Source organism: Pteropus medius, unplaced genomic scaffold (assembly GCF_902729225.1).
Source record: "Pteropus medius unplaced genomic scaffold, Ma_sr-lr_union100, whole genome shotgun sequence".
NCBI lineage: Eukaryota > Metazoa > Chordata > Mammalia > Chiroptera > Pteropodidae > Pteropus > Pteropus medius.
The window spans coordinates 695,422-715,982 of NW_024345481.1; the positions used below are offsets into that span (position 1 = coordinate 695,422).

At 35.8% G+C, this 20,561-nt stretch overlaps 1 protein-coding gene and 1 non-coding gene across 6 annotated transcripts in view; both read left to right on the forward strand.

Annotated features, from left to right (window-relative positions):
* The window catches only part of OPRM1 (opioid receptor mu 1), a 147,238-nt gene that overhangs the window by 14,015 nt on the left and 112,662 nt on the right, over nucleotides 1-20,561 (forward strand). For 4 of the 5 annotated variants that reach the window (XM_039873853.1, XM_039873852.1, XM_039873851.1 and 1 more), the window contains exon 2: nucleotides 19,597-19,949. The exons of the other annotated variant lie outside the window; for it this stretch is intronic. In XM_039873853.1, the coding sequence (XP_039729787.1) occupies nucleotides 19,597-19,949 (353 nt within the window). The remainder of the gene's footprint in view (nucleotides 1-19,596; nucleotides 19,950-20,561) is intronic. 5 annotated transcript variants of the gene reach the window in all.
* On the forward strand, nucleotides 9,642-9,760 carry LOC120611465 (5S ribosomal RNA). Its single transcript, XR_005655214.1, has one exon. It is a non-coding gene; the product is annotated as a 5S ribosomal RNA (ribosomal RNA).

A 20,561-nucleotide genomic window follows, 5' to 3' on the forward strand; every position in this document is an offset into this window, starting at 1 on the left:
TTGTTAAAGATATTATTTATGTCTCAGAGACGATGTAGAGAAAAATGAATGCTGAGGGCCTGGGTTAATTTTCATAAAACAATGAAAGAGAATTCTTTCATTAATTCACAAGTATTTCTCAAAGCAGATATTGTAAACATTTTATAAATAGTAAGGATAATGCAGTGAAATTGTAAAGTCTTGAATAAATGGGATTCAAAGGAAAAAAATATCAAGAATCAGTGCTCTGGGTCATTTATTAGTGTGCCACTGCACTGAAGTCATGGCCAGTCTACTTCTGAATACCCTGTCACATGAACACAGGCAGCGGAAAGTACAAACTAGATATAAAACCTGAAACTTCTGTTCTTTAAAATCACTGTCCTTTAAATAGAATTTAGAATATAAGAATCAAAGGAGAAATTGCTGCCATATTTTGAAAAAAGAGCATCACTCTGAATGAAGTTTTCTGCCTACAAATACGTCACATTTTCACAAAAGACATTGGTACATGAGTCAATACCATAAAGCATATACTAAAACATATAAACAGGAGTATAAAGTACAGCAGGAAACATAGTCAATAATATTGTAATAATTATGTATAATGCCAGGTAGGTACTAGACTAATCGAGAGTATCACTTCATAAATTATATAAATGTCTAATCACTACGCTGTACACCTGAAACTAATATAAAATAATATTGAATGTCAACTCTAATTGAAAAGTAAATATAATAAAAAAATTTTAACATATAAACATCAGTGATAATTTCCACAAAAGAGTTGTGTTATTTTCTACACAATTTAGAAACACAAAGCATGAATGGATGAAGATGCCTGTCTACATACATTTGCTTTAATTGCCTTTTAAAATATATTTTACATATATATCTCCTCTACTCTGTCAAAAAAATCTACTCTAACTCTAGTACAAAAATAGAAACCATGCTTTGGCATTGCTGAGACATTTTGTTCACACAGTTTTTGAAGTTAAGTTGACATTGGAAACATAATGGACTGGTCAAAATTCTAGTTAAAATAGATGAAAATGTGGAATTTAAGAAATTAAAATATTTTGGAGGGAGATAATTGGTCAAGGAAAATAGTTGTGTTTTCAGAACAATTACAGGTGAGGGTGATCAGTTATCTTTAGCACAGATGAGAAATCATGCTAGAGATATTAGTGCAAGCAAAACAAAAGTACCACTTTTATAAATATAAACATGTAACCTATGTATTGCTGGAGAATAGTGTCTGCCTCATTAAATTTGAAACCTATTAGAAGCATGACCATCATTATCATCATCTTAGCTATCATTTATTGGAAGTTACTATATGCTAGACTCCATACTAACAATTCTTGAATACATTTTAAAATTATCCTCCTTATACCAACCATTTAAGAATGGTACTAATATTTTCCAAGTTTTATGAAAAAGGAAAATAGAACTCAGAAAATTTAAGGAATAAGCCTAAATTTGTTCAGATATTAAATTATGATACTAAGACATGAATCAAGATCTATGGGACCCTAATACTTCAGGTTTTTCAAAACTGTTATGTTTAATTGCATCGAGGTGAGATTTTTATTTTCAAGCCAGTTGTGGATGCTTCATCAGGATTGCCGATTGGCCTATTATTGTAGCTTCTATATCTTACTTCCGAGAATGTTTCCTAATTGACAAGCTGTTCATAACTTTTTCTTTATTGATAGGTTGTACCCCCATTAAAATAAGAATGAAAGAATCAGGAAATTTATCACCTTACAGTTTTAAATTTGGAGTTTTTCCTTCATATCGAACTGTGACGTGATGAACTGAACTTATATCTCTGGACTAACTAGATCTGTCTCTGAGTTTACCTACCAACATGGAAAAATAGAACCCACTAATTAATTGTGGAACTTCTAATTATAAAAACTCAGTTGTGATCTACAGGTGTGCTCATACTTTATCCTCCAACAGCATAACTGTATGTCGTGACCAGTGTATGCTAATAATTTATATCAACAAACTGATCAAGAAATAGCCAGTGTGCCAGACCTATTGATGAGAGGTACAGATTGAACTAGGCTTTCTAGATCTATTATTGAGCCAAGTACCATGCTATTTTCATATTTCCATTTACATCAGTGATCCTTATACTTTTTAGAAAAAGGAAAATTTTAATTTGGAGAATGTAAGCTTCTTGAGGACAGAGACTGTCTTTTTTTTTCCATTCGTTTCTCTGAACTTAACAAAATAACAAATGATCATAGGACATAGTGTACCTGAAATCTTTCAGTACCTAGAATTGATTATACTATTATATTAAGTTATCTCAGTCCTCTGTATTTCAGTGTTCCAATCTTAGTTTGTGAATATAACAACTTTTAGATCATTCTTCTTCTGAGAGTTAATGGTTGAAAGAAACCTAGAATTCCAAAAAGTAAAATTCCTATGAAAAGGATAGCTACTGTTAATTTGGCAGTCGACATATTTCCCATGGTTATTTTCCACAATTCAAGTAGAGAAGATCAATGCATTGTAACAAGGACTCCAAATGGGAGAGGAGCTATGAGGAGATAATCGTGATCGAGAAAAAATGAATCTGGAATAATCTGAGAAGAATCAATCTGGAAGAAAACATACACCTTTACTCAAGGATTTTTTTAAAGATCCATCTAATTAAATTCGAAGAAAGGTATCCTGCTTCATGCCCTTGTCTCCTTAACCAGTGAAACACCAGATGGACAGATGGGGGACAAGTTAGCTGGAACTACTGCCAATTAAAAGTAACAGGCATGGCAGTGTTATACCACAGAACTTAAATAAAGTGATTTGATGCCAGAAGTGCTAAAAATCTTCCCTTCTACTCATGGCTCTCACCCATTTATAACTCTTTGCTTCTCAAACAGCTCACAGAGTCACTTATGAAAAGTATGGAAACCTAGCATATTCAACTGCTGTGACAAATTCTTCCCATAGACTGTATTCCAGTTCATTCCATAGTCCATGCCTTAGAGGCAGATTGGAGAACAGGATGTATCCAAGGAGATTACCAATGAATGAAATTCTACTTCTTACATCAACATGATTGACTGAAAACTGACAAACATTGGAAGAATTCTTTGCGATGAGATTTTTCTTTTGGCCCCTGGAAAACCACTAGACATACACCTCCTCAGGAGAAGGAAGATGAGGTGACAAAAGTCATAACATCAGGGAAAAAATACAAGTGGAGTTCTTTCCCCAGAAAATGGGAAGAAAGAAATCGCAAGACAATGTGTGACTAAGGAATCCAGATTCATCATAACGTTATCACACAAGAGTCATACTCGATGATTAAAGGAACTTTGTTGGTCTCTACTACAGACAACCATTTGACAGACACTTAAAAATATGAAGTTTAGGTCAAGAAAAAGAAGTTTACCTCACAGAGCAAAAAACAAACTGGCAATAATAATTTCATAATTGCTCTCAGTAAAATGAGTAGTAAAATTTTCCAATTTAAATGTACTTAACAGAGGTTTATAGTCTCGGAAAGCAAATATATGATAGACTAGTTGAAAAAACTATATTTTTATTTATTTCTGAAAAACAGATAACAGGCTTGTTTGGGGCTTTCTATTAAGCCTTTCCTGCCACCATGAGATACAAAATCCTTCCTCAGCAGCATGGACTAGCCACGTGACCCTGAAAAGCAAATCTAATATTTTTGTGGGTACTCTCCACATAACAAAATAAATTTTCGATAATTGCAACTTTCCTAACACCTAAATGCAGGTTAAGTATTCCTTTCAACATTACCATATCATCAGCGCCCTACCTTTCCCCCCAACACGCTGTTTTAAAAACACTTCTTTCTGGTTTCTTGCTAGAAATAAATTCTCTCCAAGGGAAGAGGGACTTGTCTCCACTGAGATCCATTGCCTAGCATAGCACTAGGCAAAAATTAGAATAAAAAAGGTGTTCCATAAATGTATATTTGACTCACTGTTGACACTGAGGGGATTTTATGGTGAAAAGAAGTAATTATGAAAATGGAAATGAATTTTATGAAAATCAAGAACGTGCCTATACTTCTTTAGAAGTTCGATTTTGTATATAAAGTCCAAGATAATTTTTACCTTTAGCTAGGAGAAATGTGAAATGTATAACTCTGATCACAAAGTTAGAATATTAAACAAAAAATGTCAGTTTGTCTCTACATGTTAAGGTTATGGTATTTTGTATTTTACTTTTTATATCCTTCAGATTTTTAAAAATGGATGTGCAATGGTATAATTTTTAAAAATGGATGTGCAATGGTATAATTTTATTTTCATATTGTTGTTATTTTCACATAACAATATGAAAATAAAAAGGGATAAAATTTCAAAAGTAGTAGGTGATCCTGAAAGGCAATAAAATGTTGTATTACAGGACTTTTTCACTAAAATACAAATCCAGGTCACGCTTGGAGGTTTCCTGTTAAAATACAGTTACATACATTAATTTGCGACTCAAAACGTTATCAGTACCAATGAGTCTACTTCAAGTTGGAAAACAATTCTAATTGATTTAATAACCCTTACTTCACCGTAACACTAAAATTTCATATTTTAAAAACCAATGGGACTTACTTGCTTCCGCAAATTACAGGTTTATTCATGAATCATATTTTCTCCTAACAAGTGTTATTGAATTCTCCACAGGGGAAAGAAAATACCTTCCAAAAACCTCTCTGCCTAAAATTACTCAGAAAAAAAATCTCAATAAACTGCTTTCTGTTCCTAGAAAAATCCCACGTCAGCATGGTAGTTATAAGAAATTGTATAATTCTTAGAGGGAAACACTTGTCACAAATATACAATTTATATAAGCCAAGCTCTACAGAAACTAACTGCAGTGCCTTCATTCTTCCTTCAATTGGTTCTAAAGGTTTTGGGCAGCTACTCTTGCTGGAATTAATTGAATTCTAAAATATTTAGATATCGAAAGGTGCTATGACACATTAAAAGGATAAACAGGGAAGGCTCATCCACAGTTTTGACAAATAAAATTTAAAATTAAGTCTTCATGGATGTTAATTAAAAATCTCTGTTGTGAAACTCAAAAGTAATGTAAACATTATTCCAACTCCCTTCACAGGATGCTGATATACATAATTCTCTCCAACATGTTGTGTTATTATTAAACATTGCTAATGGTTATATCTATAGGACACATACACACATAAAGACCACATGAAAAATTAAATTATCCAGATATTTTGCTTGCATAGCAACAAACAGCTAGATGTTTCAAATTTACAATGTGAAACATTTTTGTCTTTGAAGACTATTCTAAACTTCAGTTCTCTTTAAAATAGGGACATAACCACAGTTTTGTAGTTACTACTAGGATTTTTATGAGCATCGGGTTACACAAATGTATGTAGAAGTATTTGTAAGCCTTACGATACTTTATAAAAGGTATTATTTATCATACAGATAGCTTATATTACATGGTGCTTGTCATAGCAGTGCAATGTAATAGCATTGCAACTATAACAAACAGATATGGATTTACATTCTGCCTCTGCACTGTTATTTTTGAGCAAGTTATTTAATCTCCATGAACCTCAGTTTATTCATCTACAAAAGAAGTGATAATATGCAACTCATAAATCGGTATGAGAAAACCCAAGTAAACTACTTACAGCGAAGTTTGGCAGAAAATCAACATTCAGTAAATGTTGGTCATTGTGATAACCCTCAAAAAAATAGCATCTATAACCAGGGTCATTTAATTTGTTCTAATAGTGATTTTTAGTGGTAATATAATCACCTCTTTACAATCATGGAAAGTAAAGTTCAGTCACTTGATCACAGTCACAAAACAGTGCCAAGACTTATGTGTCTTAACTCCAAACCTGATGTTTTTCATACTAGACTGTGTGAGAGTGTTTTACCCTAACTTAATTAATAGGCCAAATTGGGAGGAAATTCATAAAATCAAGGTAATTTAAGTTACTCACTTCTCTGTAGTTTCATAGCAGTTTAATGGGACCATCCTTGCTCTTTAGATTCAGTAAACAGTCTGTATGACTCAAGAATCACCAGGAATGTCCCTACCTGAAAAGGTAGGCTTTTTGGTCCTTAACCCCTTGCACTTAGATGTTAAAATAAAAATATCTCTAGAAGACTCTGAAGATAAGCCCAATAAATAGAAACCACTTGATTACAATCGAGCAAGCAGGTCTCTACTTTAATGACGTACAGCTCTAAAGACCACATTCAACTAGGACTTGAAAGACTGGAATGTGTGATCATGTGCTCTGAAAGAGGGGAGCAACCCCCTCAAAAAGAACAGGTAAAATGATATCCAATACAACCTTTCATAGCCTCCCAGCTTTATCAAGACTGGGTTCTGCCTGCTACCGATAGACATCGAGTGAATACATTTGCCAAGATTCTAATGGTGCAGGCAGCTGTTGCAGCTACGATGCCCTTCAAGTGGCCTGTACCCATCTGTGGACCTCCCTGGAAAATTCCTAATTGTTCCCTCCAATTGCTGATTGCTGTTGGCCTGCTGCTGCTGGTACAACCTCCTGATCCAAGTACACTCTGCTATTAGTGCTCGCCAGGGGAAAGCCACCAGGAATAGACTTGGAGCCAATAAAAATTAGGCTTATTAAGCTTGCAGCAGCAAGGGAGACAGACCACCACAGGGACTGTAGTTCATGTTTGGTGATTAAGGAGAGGATTCAAGTGAGCAGAGGTCTGACTGGTTAGGGTGCTGTCTCAAAGCAAGAGTAATTTGAAGTATGGGCATCAGTGATTTATCTTGGAAGCAGAATTAACAGAGAAGGTCTAGAGTTGTCATTGAATGAGCAGCAGCGGTCACTTAATGCTAACCAGGAGAGGGAGACGTTTGGCATCTTTATGGTTCAGGTAATTCGGTTTTATCTTTGTTCAGGCTTGGTTATGAAGTCGTCTTGTTTTTGTTTTTGTCTTGTTGCATCACAGTCATGGAAAGTCCTCACCTGAGGTTGATGCTCTAAAGAATTATGCAACTAGGCTAGCTCCCTGAAAGCTGTCAGAGGCTTTGTCCTTTCTCATTACTACTCAAACTCATCATTGTTACATGGCATCCCCTCTTCTTCTCTGGTGATAGGAGAGAGATAAAAATGAGGATCAATGTGGAAAGTAGTAAGGTGACATGGGATGGGAAAGTAGAATTTATTCCTGTGGTAGTGTGTGTAGCAGGGTGGAATCCCTTAAGAATATAAGATGAACAAGATTGTCTTATTTAAAGAGATACATAGATGCAGGCATCAGGGCAAGAGAATTCATCACGTCACTCAGGCAAGCAGCCAGTACAGTACAGATTGAGAATGGTCTATACTCCAGAAGCTTACAGACCAAAATATAAAACAGATAATTTTAATACAATCATCATGTATATTGGAGAGCACTAAGATTTCATCTGCAAAAGGTTGGAATTTATTCTCAAGTTCATTAATAATGCAAGATTTGCTTTTATTCAATACTCAAATTAAAAACTTGTTCAAGGTAAATACTATACAATGTTTCATTTTCAGGATGACTGATTGAGAACAATCACAGGATTCCATTCCTAGCTCCAACCTCTAAAACAACTGTTAGAAAATATATTTTTTCATGTTAGTATTTCTTTCTTGATCTTCTTTTAATTAAAATTATTGGGGTGACAATGATTAACAAAATTATATGGGTTTCGAGTGTACAATTTTATAAAACATCATCTCTATATTGCATTGTGTGTTCACCACTCCGGTTAAATCTCCTTCTATCACCATATATTTGACCCTCTTTACCCTTATTTACCTCCCTTCCCCAGCTTTCCCTCTGGTAACCAGTAAACCATTGTCTATGTCTGAGTTGTTTGTCTTGTTTGTTTGCTGCTTTCAGTTTTATATCCCACATATGAGTACAATCATATGGTGCTCAATTTTTTCTGTCTGATTTATTTCACTTAGCATGATAATCTCAAGATCCATCTATGTTAAAGAACACAAATTAAAACAATAAGTCAATGGAGAGCCATACATAAATTTATGAAAACGATAGAGAAATTCTTGGTAGGCAATGTGGATATATAAAGGTCCCTGTTAAACATCACTCCTACTTTCCCTGATAATGTTTCGTCCAACTGAGAGCTAAGACAAAATGAATCATCAGATACAGAAAAAGTAGCTGGTGAGCAAGCGAAGCTTCATCTGTATTTGCAGCCACTCCCCAGCATTAGCTTCACCACCTCAGCTCCACCTCAGATCATCAGGTGTTAGATTCTCATAGGAGAACCCGTCCCTGGTGCCAAAAAGGTTGGAGACCGCTGGTCTAAAGAGATCACACCCACAGGAATGGATCAAGAGACATCATGTAAGAGACAGTGTTTGAATTGGGATCACTAGTGATATTTTATTCTGCCTTCCATAGTCATACCCTAGAACCAGTCATCATCAAGAACTCCAAAACCTCTCCTTTAAGAATCCCCACTGCTTTCAGACCGGGACCCCTTAATTCTCCAGGTTCTGAATCTGGTGGCCCTCCTTCAAAATTGAGCTGTCTAATCTATTGCCCTAAACACTTGTTTTCTAAACTGGAAATCTCGAATGAGCACTTAACACTGCCAGACAGATGTTTCTTTGCTAAATTTATTTTTCTCCTTTCCTCTCTACCAGACTTCCCACATTCCTTACTCTATCACATTCTTTCCTCAATGTCCACAGCTTTTATTTCATTCATTCATTTAAGAACTATTGTGTGCATATGCAATAGAATTAAAGGCCGTTACTGTGGATCCTCTCTAGAAGCTTTGCTGAAACAAAACACAGAAATGGAAATCACAAAATGGGAAATGAGGTCAAGAGAGGGATTTCACTGAAAAAAATATAAGCAAGCAGAAAAGTCCCTAACCTGCAAAACTTTTCTGTCTTGTACCCCTCTTTTTAATCTTGTTCCTAGTAATAACCACCTTCCTTCAGTTTTTCAAGGACACTGCTCACACAAGTGTCCTCTCTTTCCCCTACTTCATTAATTCTTCGTTGCTACATGACTCAATAGCATGCACACATACATTCATTCTCGAGTGTATCAGATCAATCCAATTTTTAAAAATTCTTTCTGAACTCACATTCTGTTTCTCTTCATAGCAAAACATCTCTAAAGTGTTTTGTACATCGTCCACCTCTCTCATGCCCCATTTACTTTGGAACCCATGTTTATTTTCTAACCCCTCCCCCACTCCACAGCACTTATCAAGACCATTAATAATGTGCAGTTTGCTAAACGGACATATATCTGTCCTCATTTTACTCTCTGTGCAACATTCAGCAAATTTGACTGCTACAGACCATGATATTCTCCTCTCCCTGGGTTTCCTTAACCCCAGCTCTGGATTCCTTTAATTCCCTGACTACCCCTTTCTTCCTCTAGGCTTATTAGGGCTTAACCCTGGGCTCTTTCCTCTTCCCTACGTGTGCTTTCCTCTAAGGGTTCCTCCACTATCCCAGTCTTTATAGGATATGTTATTAACCCATATGTTAATTACTCCCAAATTCACACCTCCAGCCTTCTTCACTCCTAGACTCCATATCCCAACTGATTATTTAATTTCTTCACCAGATAGTGAACAAGCATTTAACAAAATAATATACTAAATTACTATCCAGAGTCTACGGCCATGCCACCCTGAACAAGCCCAATCCCATCTGATCTTGGAAGCTAAGCAGGGTTGGGCCTGGTTAGTATTTGGATGGGAGACCACCTAGGAAGATCAGGTGCTGTAGGCGTAAAAAATAAAAAATAACGGAGCGTAAGCTGACAAGTTTCTTGCAATCTGTGAGGTCAACCAAGGGTTGCCTTGCCTAAAAATAAACAAACAAACAAACAAACAAATAAATAACTATCTAATGCATATTTTTCCTTTTAATGATTCCATTTTATCTTATGGTTCTTGTATATTTCAAACAAGACTATGGAATTGAGCTTTATTGTCCCAAGGAAAAGGAGGTTACAAAAGAATCCAAGGAGGATTTAAAAAATATATATTGACTATATGTTCCCTTATAGAGTTCCATTAGTTTTAAAATGCAAGATGATTTGACTTTGGGTGGTGAACACACAATGCAATATACGGATGATATATTGTTGAATTGTGCACTTGAAATCTATATAATCTTATTAGCCAAAGTCACCCAAATAAATTTAATGAAGAGAAAAAATCCAAGATGAGATATATGAAAAAAGAAAATGTTCTGAAGGAATTCTAAAATGTTGGTCTTGATTATGAAAAGCTCAGCCTAAAGGACTGTGAGAATACAGTTTATACCACAAATCATAAGTTAGAAAAGAAAAGTTATTGAAAATAGTGATTTCCTGCCACACAAAGAGAGAGCTTTCTGGGCTGGAGGCAGGCTATGTGAAAGGAGAGAAAAAACAATAGAGTTCAACTCTTCACGTATAGCTCTGCCGTTACCACTTGCCCACCTCACTCATTCGCTCCAGAGTGAAACTCTTCATGGGGATATAAGTCAAATGTATAATTATGAATATAAGATAACGAGAGCTTTGACCTTATACCCAGCTGAAATTCTGAGAGACCTCACAAAACTCCTCATGGTACCGTTGGATAGTTACGGTGGAGTAGAAATGGTGTCAAGGCAGAACTAGGCAGAGAGAGGAATGAGATGGTCTTGAAGTTCATGGGGGAGACCCAAAAAGGGGTGTAAGAAATGATCGGAGCTGTGAAATACTGTGCCCTTCAGAGGCGCCCTGCTGCACATTCTAAGTGAGCCCACTAGTTAATTGTGTGGCAGAAGCCAGAGAGATCATGGGGTTGAATCTCAAGCAGAGCCCTTGTGAGTCAGAGCTGACTGGTGGGCAAGGCTGGGGTCACAATATGTGGGGCTGGGGCTCAAAGCTCATACACTTGGTGCTTTAAGAAAATGATATAAAATTACAAATAAAAATTAGAAATTAAAGCAAATAATCAGGTTAAAAATCATTGAAAATACAGATTTCTGAAAGCTGATGAATAATACTACAAACATCACAAAATCCAGAAAAATAATTTATTAGTCAACTCCCTGCCATACTTCTGTAATGCTTTTCCAAATTTTAGGCTCTATGTTTCCTGAATGCCTCATCTTTGATAAAAAAAAAATTTGCATTATTATTTTCTATGGAAACATAGAAAATAATTTAATTTTTCCTCCAGCATAGATGATCAGAATTCATTTATTTTTATCGAGACTTCAGAAAATTTTATTTCAGTTTTGCAAATTGATACTGGAATTGTCATGTAAATTTTGAAGATTATCAAATTTGGGGATATTTCCATCAAGTTTCTTTTTCACAAGAGCTTTAAGATTTATCAGGAAAATATGTATCATGTAAGTAAGATGTGGTCCAACAGGTTAGGATGCATAAAATATGTGATGTCACATATAGACATACTCATGGCTATAATACTGGTACAAATTGATGCTTTTAAAAATAAGAATTCTTGTAAGTTCTATTTTAAACAATTGCCATAAAAGAGTTAGAGTCCATGAGTAATTGCATTTTACACTATATAATCAAATATAGTCATGATAGAAAAGAACTGCTTTGATTAGATATTGATAAAACTGCATGTCTGGTGATTATAAGACTTTTCCACAGACTTGCTTTTGCCTCTGACATTTTAAACCTCATTTCTCTCACACTCACATTGTGGTGTGTACTGTATAACACAGTCATGTCCTCTCTCTTCTCTTGCTTTTTCTCTCCCTCTATTCTTCCCTCCTTTTCTGGAACTTTCTTCCCTGCCTTCAATGACTGTCACATTTTGTATCACACCACAGACACTCTCATCCACTTGCAGGATGGAAATCACAATCTATACTGATGGTAATTTAAGACCTATACAGATGATGTATTATAGAATTGTACACTTGAAACCTATATAATTTTATTAACCAATAAATTTAATTTAAAAACATGATTCTGTTACAACATTAATATACTGAAAATATGTCTCAGAATTTCCAATATGCTCCCAGCATGGTCATCTTTAAAAAGAAGATGAAAGAGTTTACATCCTTGCCTTATTTTAGCTAGATAGCAAGCCAGATATTTCTAGGACAAACTACATTATCAGAAATACACTTTCAGAAATACACGCGGCCCAGCATATAGTATAGGAGACACATATTAGTTTTACATGGAGCCTAGAAAAAGAGGGGCGGGAAATATATCAAACATTTATATACCTCTCTGTGCCCAGGTTTTTTCCATCATAAAGCAAGGTGATCAGACAATGTAGTCTTGAAAGTCCCTTTCAGATCTTACTTCTCATCATATCATGACCTTCTGTGTCCAAAGTTCTCTTTAATTTAATGGTACATTGACAAGGCAAATGTACCATAATGTACCATTCTTCTCTTTTGTTCTTTCAGTAAAATAAGCTTTTACTTTAAAAGCTTATGATTTCATTTTTAAAAGTTTGTTTCATCTACCACAAAAAAATAAAATAACCCAAACCCTTCTTCCTATATACAATTCCATTCGATAAGTATTTACTGGTGCCCATCTTGTGTGGGGTTCTGTGCTGAATGGATCATTTAATTCTATTTTTATTTCTTTTAAATTTCTGTTCATGCTTTCTCTCATGTTTTACTTATATTGATTGATTATATGCACAGCATCAAAAGTATAGATGAAGCCTTATATTTCTTGTACTAAGTACTATAGGTAATAATTTTACTGACTATGCCCTCTAAATGTTTTAATTACAACATATGCAATTTTCTAATATGAATATTGGTAAAATTACTTTAACATATTTTGAAGTCATTCTTCTCTTTTGTTCTTTCAGTAGTAAAGAAATACTTAGGGATGCACCATTATTTGAAGTTAATGGTAATGCATACTTGATTATTTTTTTATATACAAAATTCCCAGATCCTAAACAGAAGAAATTTCCTTTTCTCTTAGAACTTTCAAATTTGAAAGCAAAGATACTTCTAAGTTCTAAAAAATAAGTCTTTATAATAAAAGCAAAATGTAGTTATCTATGAACCAAAAAGCTCTAGCTCCTTAGATGTTCTGATGCTGTTTTTGAAATCATCTGGTCTAAAGAGATGAATAATCTATATACCTACAATCAAAAGTCTAAACTCACAAATAAGAATTTTTCATCCTACTGTAATGGTTTAAATACATCAGAGGATTCAGCAGAGTCATATATTTCTATATTTCTATACTACATATGTATTATTACAGAATACAGGAATCAAGGAAGCAAAACATGATTTTTTAAATATAAACTTCTGATAAGACACATTCTATTCTTTTCCTGAAGTAAAATGATCAAAATAAAGCAAGAAGTAAACACTTCCAAAAAGCGTAATCTGAAAATGGTTAAGCGAAGTCTCTTGTCCATAATTAAAGCACCCCGCCTTTCATTTCCAATCCTTCACCCAGAGGAGTGGGGCATGGACGTATTCTCACTCTATCCTCCACCTCAGTTTACAATTCCAAAAAGAGGATTTAAAGAGCCTTACGAAAATGCATAAAATAAAATGCAAGAGGTAAAGAAGAAAATAGGGAAATAGGTAACCAAAAGAGAAGAAAATAATGAGATTAGCAGGGAAATTAGTACTATAGACATATGTTCGATACTAATGCCATTAGAATTCTACACGATTCTTAAGAGGAGACATAAATTTACTCTGAGCTTCCCTGGCAGCAAGTAAAAACATGAAAGTACGATCATTTATTCATTTCACATTTTCTTTTTACAAAGTTCATCTGTTTCTTCAGGAGAGCAGAATTTTTCCTTGTTCTGTCTGAAAGATGCTCTTCTCATGAATTGCTATTAAAGGGACATGGAGGTGAAAGAAATTAGGAGAATATAAAGAGAGAACAACAAAAAAAAAAATGAAATGAGTGTGGATGAAGAGAGAGCAACACTTAACCCAAAAGACTCTGATGTCATTAAACTCTGGCTACACAGAGACAGAAAGAGCCGGCTGACCACTGGACGGAGGTGCATCTTGGTTTAATTTCCTATAAGCCTCTCTCTGTCTTCTCTTTTGAGGCAAACTGGCAAGGAATAGTTACTTTCCTGCCCATCGCACTCAGGTCTGAGGTTACTACTCTTTCCTTTGCTAGTATAAGTTCACTGGAAATTTTATCACTGACCACATGAAACCACTTTGAAAAAAATATAAATGAAATGTTTTAGAACATTTTATAGCAAAGTGAGAAATCCTTTGTTCCCTCATTTACTAAGCAAATGGCAAACACGACAGAAAATAACCAACTGATATGTGGTCTCTTTCTGTGTTAATACCTAATGAATTATCCCTGGATTTTATTTTGATTTTTGTTGTGCGCTCTCGCGTGCGCGCGCTCTCGCTCTCGCGCGCTCTCGCTCTCGCGCGCTCTTTCTCTCTCTCTCTCTCTCACTTCCTCCCTCCTTCCCTCCCTCCCTCTCATACATACACACATGCACAAACATGTACACACACACACATGCTTGCCTAGGATATCAGGATGGAGTGGATAATAAAGGCAAAATTCAAGTAAGTACTTATAACTTTCTTAATCTAAATAACAATCTGAAATGTAGGACAAGTACCTTTATGTTGTTGGATTTATCCAATTAATCATGGATATTAAAAGATGACACTCTGGGGCATTTTTCTCTCCATTAAAAATGTAGATTTCTTTACATGGGGGCAAGTGGACATAAAAGTCATGGCAGATGCAAAAAAAAAGCTATCTTTCCAAGCACAGTGCTGAACATATGTCAGTGCTGAGCTGATCAAGAAGGGAAGGTTTCGGTGGTGAGATGCCCAGTTGAAAGAACACACGAGGAGCTGACATGAGAACGAAATGGCATGTGCCAGCTTTATTGAGGGGAGCACAAGCTTCTGTGCTAGGGGATCGCATGGGCTTTATACACGTCAGAGAACAATAGTGGCATTCTGCCACATATGCGTAATAAACAATAAGCTGAGTCACACTTACATAAGCTAGGCACAGGCACCCTTCTACATTAATGTAACATTTTAAATCCAGAGTCCTATCCCTAGCCGCGAGCCTGGATCACAGCCAGACCTGGGACCCACAACATATATAAAAGATGCTCATTGAATCCTTACTAAATTAGCTGGCTTTTTTTTCTTCACTGATATGAGCAAAAGAGAGAAAAAAGAAGAAAAACTTCGTTTGATAAAAACGTGCAGACACAGAAATCAGCCCGAAAAGAGGCAAAGTCTTCTGTACACCCCAAGGCTCTATTGTGAACTCCTAGAAAAGGTGGTTGAGAAACGTGAAGGGCGAGACGAGGTAGAGAACTGACAAGCTGTGTTCTGGAATGTGCTCTTCCTCTTTTCCAGCTCCCTTGGTCAGTTTTATTTCTGGACAGAGATAGAGTCATCACTTCAAGAATTAACTTAAAAACAAAATAACAAAAAAAATGTTTTCAAAGCCCATCAGTATGCATGAGTATTTGGTATGGCTTCATTTAGGGCAAGTTGGTTAAAATTAATGATGTTTTGGTAAGTAGTAATAGTTGGAAAAATGGCATGATGAATCGGTGTGAAGATGGATAGGAATTATTTTATAACCTCAAAAAAGGAAGGACATTTATAAATAAAAGTTGTGTATGGAACCCAGAATTTGGAATTCCCCAACACAGCATTTGGAAGCTCCGTGTAATCACTCTAATGAGCCAAGCATTCAAGGTTCTCAGAATAAATTTTAAAATAATAATAATAATTGCATAGTGATTCATTTGGATTCATACATCAAATAAACTCCTCAATCACCCAGAATGAACTTAAATAAATACATATTAAGAAAATTTCAATGGAGTCATTAGAAAGAAAATAATATCTTGGGCCACTGACTATAGGAAAAACCCCAACTCAGTGGACAAAGCAGGACCAGTCAATGTCAAGACCACTCTGTGAGTCTAAGGGAGATATTCCAAGGATGTACTAAACATCCTTCCCATTTCCCTAGGCCCACTTTGCTACTAACCTCATTCATGGCACAGCAAGAAATAAGTAATAGGTATAAAGGATGGAAAAAGGATTCTGTGTTAATATCTAAATGTTCTGCTCATACCAACTCGGGTAAACTGAATAACAAAAATAATGCTTTCTTCAGCTCCCTCTTTGGCACGTTTGCTAGCTCTGCTTTGCATATTCCTACAACTCCTACAACTCCGGTGGTTCATGGAAGTTTTCTGGAGCAACTTACATACCATTGCACCAGAACAGAACAGAATGAAAAGCTCACGTTTGCTGGACTGCCTGGCTTCTTCTCTGATTCGACTGTCCCTTTAGATTATAGTGTTAGGAGATACGCTAGAAGCAATTTGAATTCTCAAACCTCTACTTTTGTATAATCCTCTTTTACATATTTAGGAGATTGCTGAACCCTCTACTGTTGCTGTGATTCAAAGTGTGAGTAATTGGGATAAGAATACTGGTTCTCTTTAGAAGAAGACTCTTTGTATAAACTGAGAATAATTAAACAGCATTGTTCCTGTAAAATGCTGTTTTACAGGAATAGCTTTTATAGATAAATAAAATTGAAACAGCTTTTATAGATAAATATTCACTCTTCCTTTTCTGATGTAGAATCTTAACCTAATTTTGTTTCACAAACATCTCATTCTGGGAGAAGAAATGATTTTGTTTTTTAACTGAAATAAACATACATCAGTAAGTATCTACTGTTAGGATGAGCCTGATGAAAAGGTTAGAAGTATGATGAGTCATAAACCTGACAGTAAAGAACCTGATTATTTAACATAAAACACTCTATTAGAGATAAGATGTGAAACGGAAGTTCCCTGGGGTGGGAAAGTGACAAATGCAGTTGAGTGGGCCTTTACATCACACCAGTCTATAATCAGTGGCGTACCTAGAAAAAGTGCTTTTATTCTGCATGGAGGAAGAAATTTCTGCTTATAAACAACATCAAAATTTTTTAAACTTCTTGAGCCTCAAGGTCAGTTACTCTAAAATTTTAAAAATCACATTTTTCATTTTGTTTTTGTACTTTGGAGGATCTTGTCTAAATTATCTTTTTCTGTTTGCCCCATTTAGAGTCCTTACAAAAAGCAAATTGGTTTATCTCATTAAGTTAAATGGCTCTACCTTTTCCCTTTAAACTCCTTTAAGTGAAACGTCTAAAGCAAGTCAAAAAAAGTCCAAATCTGAAAAGGAGGAGCCTTTCTAGCAGTTATGTAACTTCTACAATTAGACTAAATCAGGCACCAGAATATTTGAAGTTAAGAAACAGATCAAGCATATTAGACCTGAGGGGGTTTATGAAATCCTCCTTTATAACTCAGCTTCTTGGCTTATTGAAACCAAATAAACTCTCCTGCAGCACTGGTTTAAGGCCCTAAGCAAATGAGTCTGTAATACTATCTCCTCCAACCAACAGCCATCTTGGTTGTTAGACTCTTAACATCATGTGACTGAAAAACAGGGAATATAACCGTAGATTAAAAAGAATGTATTGTGCCATGTAATAAAAATCCAGGAAAGACCTGGCATCAAGTACAGGTTTCTCTCTCGCTCGGTCAAATCTACACTCTTTGGGTTGGATCCATTTTCAGACAGGCTCTTCCAGCAACTACATTCTTTACATCCTCTCAGGTTTGAGTCCTATGGGAAAAATAATGTACTCTTTCCCCAGAAGTCCCCAAATAATCCCATTGACTCTAGGTGAAACGTGAGACATTGAAACATTGCTAACCATTCTCCATGGTCCCAGTTGCTTTACATCTTTATGCCCTGAACTGGTAATGGAGCCCACTGCAAAGCAGATGGACTGGGAGTGGGAAATGAGTGGTTCCCAGAGGGAAACTGAGGCACCATTACTAGAATTAGCATAAGTAGATGCAGAATGTCAAACGTGTTTGACAATTTGATGATACATTTACAATATGTTCTTCTACCATGAGATAAAATTTATTAGTGTTGTCAGTACCTGCTTGTCTATTCCACTGGGTAGTCCTGATTCCTACAGCTTTAAAGACATAGAACACTTCTAGACACTTACCAAGGAGAAAGAAAAATATATGTCCATGCAAAGCCTTGTATATGAATATTCATTACACCTAATTTATAATATCTAAAAACAGGATGTGACCTAATTTTTATTAATGGATGAATAGGTAAACAAGTTACAGCATATTCATACAATGGAATACCACTCAGCAATAAAAAAAAATGAATTATTGAAACATGCAACAATGTGGATGAGTCTCAAAATCTCAAAATAATTATGCCGAGTGAAAGAAGCTATGTAAAATAGAGGACATACTGAATAAATCTATTTATATAAAATTTTAGAAAATGCAAACTGATCTATAATTACAGAGAACAAATCAAGATTAGTGACTGCCCAGGGAACAGTGGGGGTGGGGACAAGGTGGAGCTGCATGAGGAAACTTTTAGGGTGATTGACATATTTGTTATCCTGATCAAGAGCTGGCTTTTTTTTTTTCCTGTAAAGAGCAAGGTAGTAAATATTTCAGGCATTGCAGACAGTAAGGTCTTAGTCACAACTACTCAACACTGCCATTATATCATCAAAACTGCCGATAGACAAGAAGTAATTAAATGGGTGTGAATGTGTCCCAATACAAGTATCTACAAAAACAGGCAGCAACCCAATTGAGTCTGAAGGCCGTAGTTTACTAATCTCTGATCTTGAGTATGATGATGGTCTCATAAATGTGTACATATGTCAAAACTTATTAAATCATGCACTTTAATTATACACCTCAGTAAAGCTATTAAACAATAAAAACAAAACAAACAACCATAGCTTCCCCATCACTGTTTGGATAAAGTCTAATCTTCTGACCATGGCATACAAGTGCCTCTATGAACTGGCCTCTGTATTCTTCCTCCATCAGATTTATTGTCACTCCCAGGTGAGATTTCACCCTTTAGCAGGACCAAACACACCTCATGCCATTTCAATTCTCTGCCCGTGTTTGGATTCTCTCTTCCTGGAGTGACCTTCTCCTACCAACTTGTGCATCTACGCTCCCAGGATGCCTTCCTTCTTTCCTTATGCTACCCCTTCTAGTCCCCTTTCTTCATCTCTATGCCCCCTTAACGACGTGTGTGTGTGTGTGTGTGTGTGTGTGTGCATGTATATGTGCATGTATATGTATACATACATATACATATGTACCCTTTCATATGTAAAATTGCTCCGCAATTTTAACTACATATCTGATTTTTAATGTATTTGGAATTAATATAACTTATTATCCAGCGTCTGGATACTTGACTGAGCTTTCCCTGTGCTTATTACACCTATCACCGTGCCTGGCACAAACAAATAAATAAAAACTCAGTATGGCAGCTATCGTTATAACTATTTTATGGATAAGAAAACTGATAGGTAGAGAAATTACATATTCAGCCCATAGGCACATGATTATAAATAGCCACTCTAGTACTAGAAAGAGTTCTTCCACATCTAATCTTAAATGCTTTCCACTAATCCTTGCATTTATTTTATTATTGAAAGCTCATCAATATTTCACACTGCTGTCTCTTCCTGACTTTTCTGCTGCTCCTCCTTCATCTCTTAGATACACCAAAATGAAGACTGCCACCAACATCTATATCTTCAACCTTGCTCTGGCAGATGCCTTAGCAACCAGTACCCTGCCGTTCCAGAGTGTCAATTATCTAATGGGAACATGGCCGTTTGGAACCATCCTCTGCAAGATAGTGATCTCCATAGATTACTATAATATGTTCACCAGCATATTCACCCTCTGTACCATGAGTGTCGATCGCTACATCGCAGTCTGTCATCCGGTCAAGGCCCTGGATTTCCGTACTCCCCGCAATGCCAAAATCATCAACGTCTGCAACTGGATCCTCTCCTCGGCCATTGGTCTACCTGTAATGTTCATGGCAACGACCAAATACAGGCATGGTGAGCAATGCTGCAGCCCTGAGGGTGGAGAGTTTATGGATCAATGTGTTGGTGAAGTCAGGAGCCAAGCAGAATTTATGGTGTGCTCCGATGTCTTAGTTGAACTGTAATTTTAATGATTCTTCATAGCAAAATGTCTTTGAATATTTTGAAATAGGAATTTTTTTCCCTATAATTTTAATCTTGCTAAACATTTTAAAGAGAATATAATCTGTTAGTTCCTGATTTCTCTGCTGTTCATCAAAATGATGGGAAAATAAGAACATAGCTCTCCCAAGAATAATTAGAGCTTAAACCCAAAAACATTAAGTGGAGGCTTGTTTCACAATTTAATGTGGCTGCCTATGTGGCAAATTTATATTTCCAGACCTCATATCAGAATGATGAACCTTACCCATCAAAAAGTGAAGTGAAAACATCCATTAGCTGAAACGTCTTGTAGACTTTGGACCATGATTATATTTTTTTATATCAACATAGACCCCATAGGGGAAGTAGCTCATAGTGAGAGGTTCATAATTGTTGACTGCATGAAAGCCTAATACAATCAAAGTGGACAGCAAAATGAGATATTTAAAAAAATAAAATAAAACTAGCTCTCCCTGAATATCA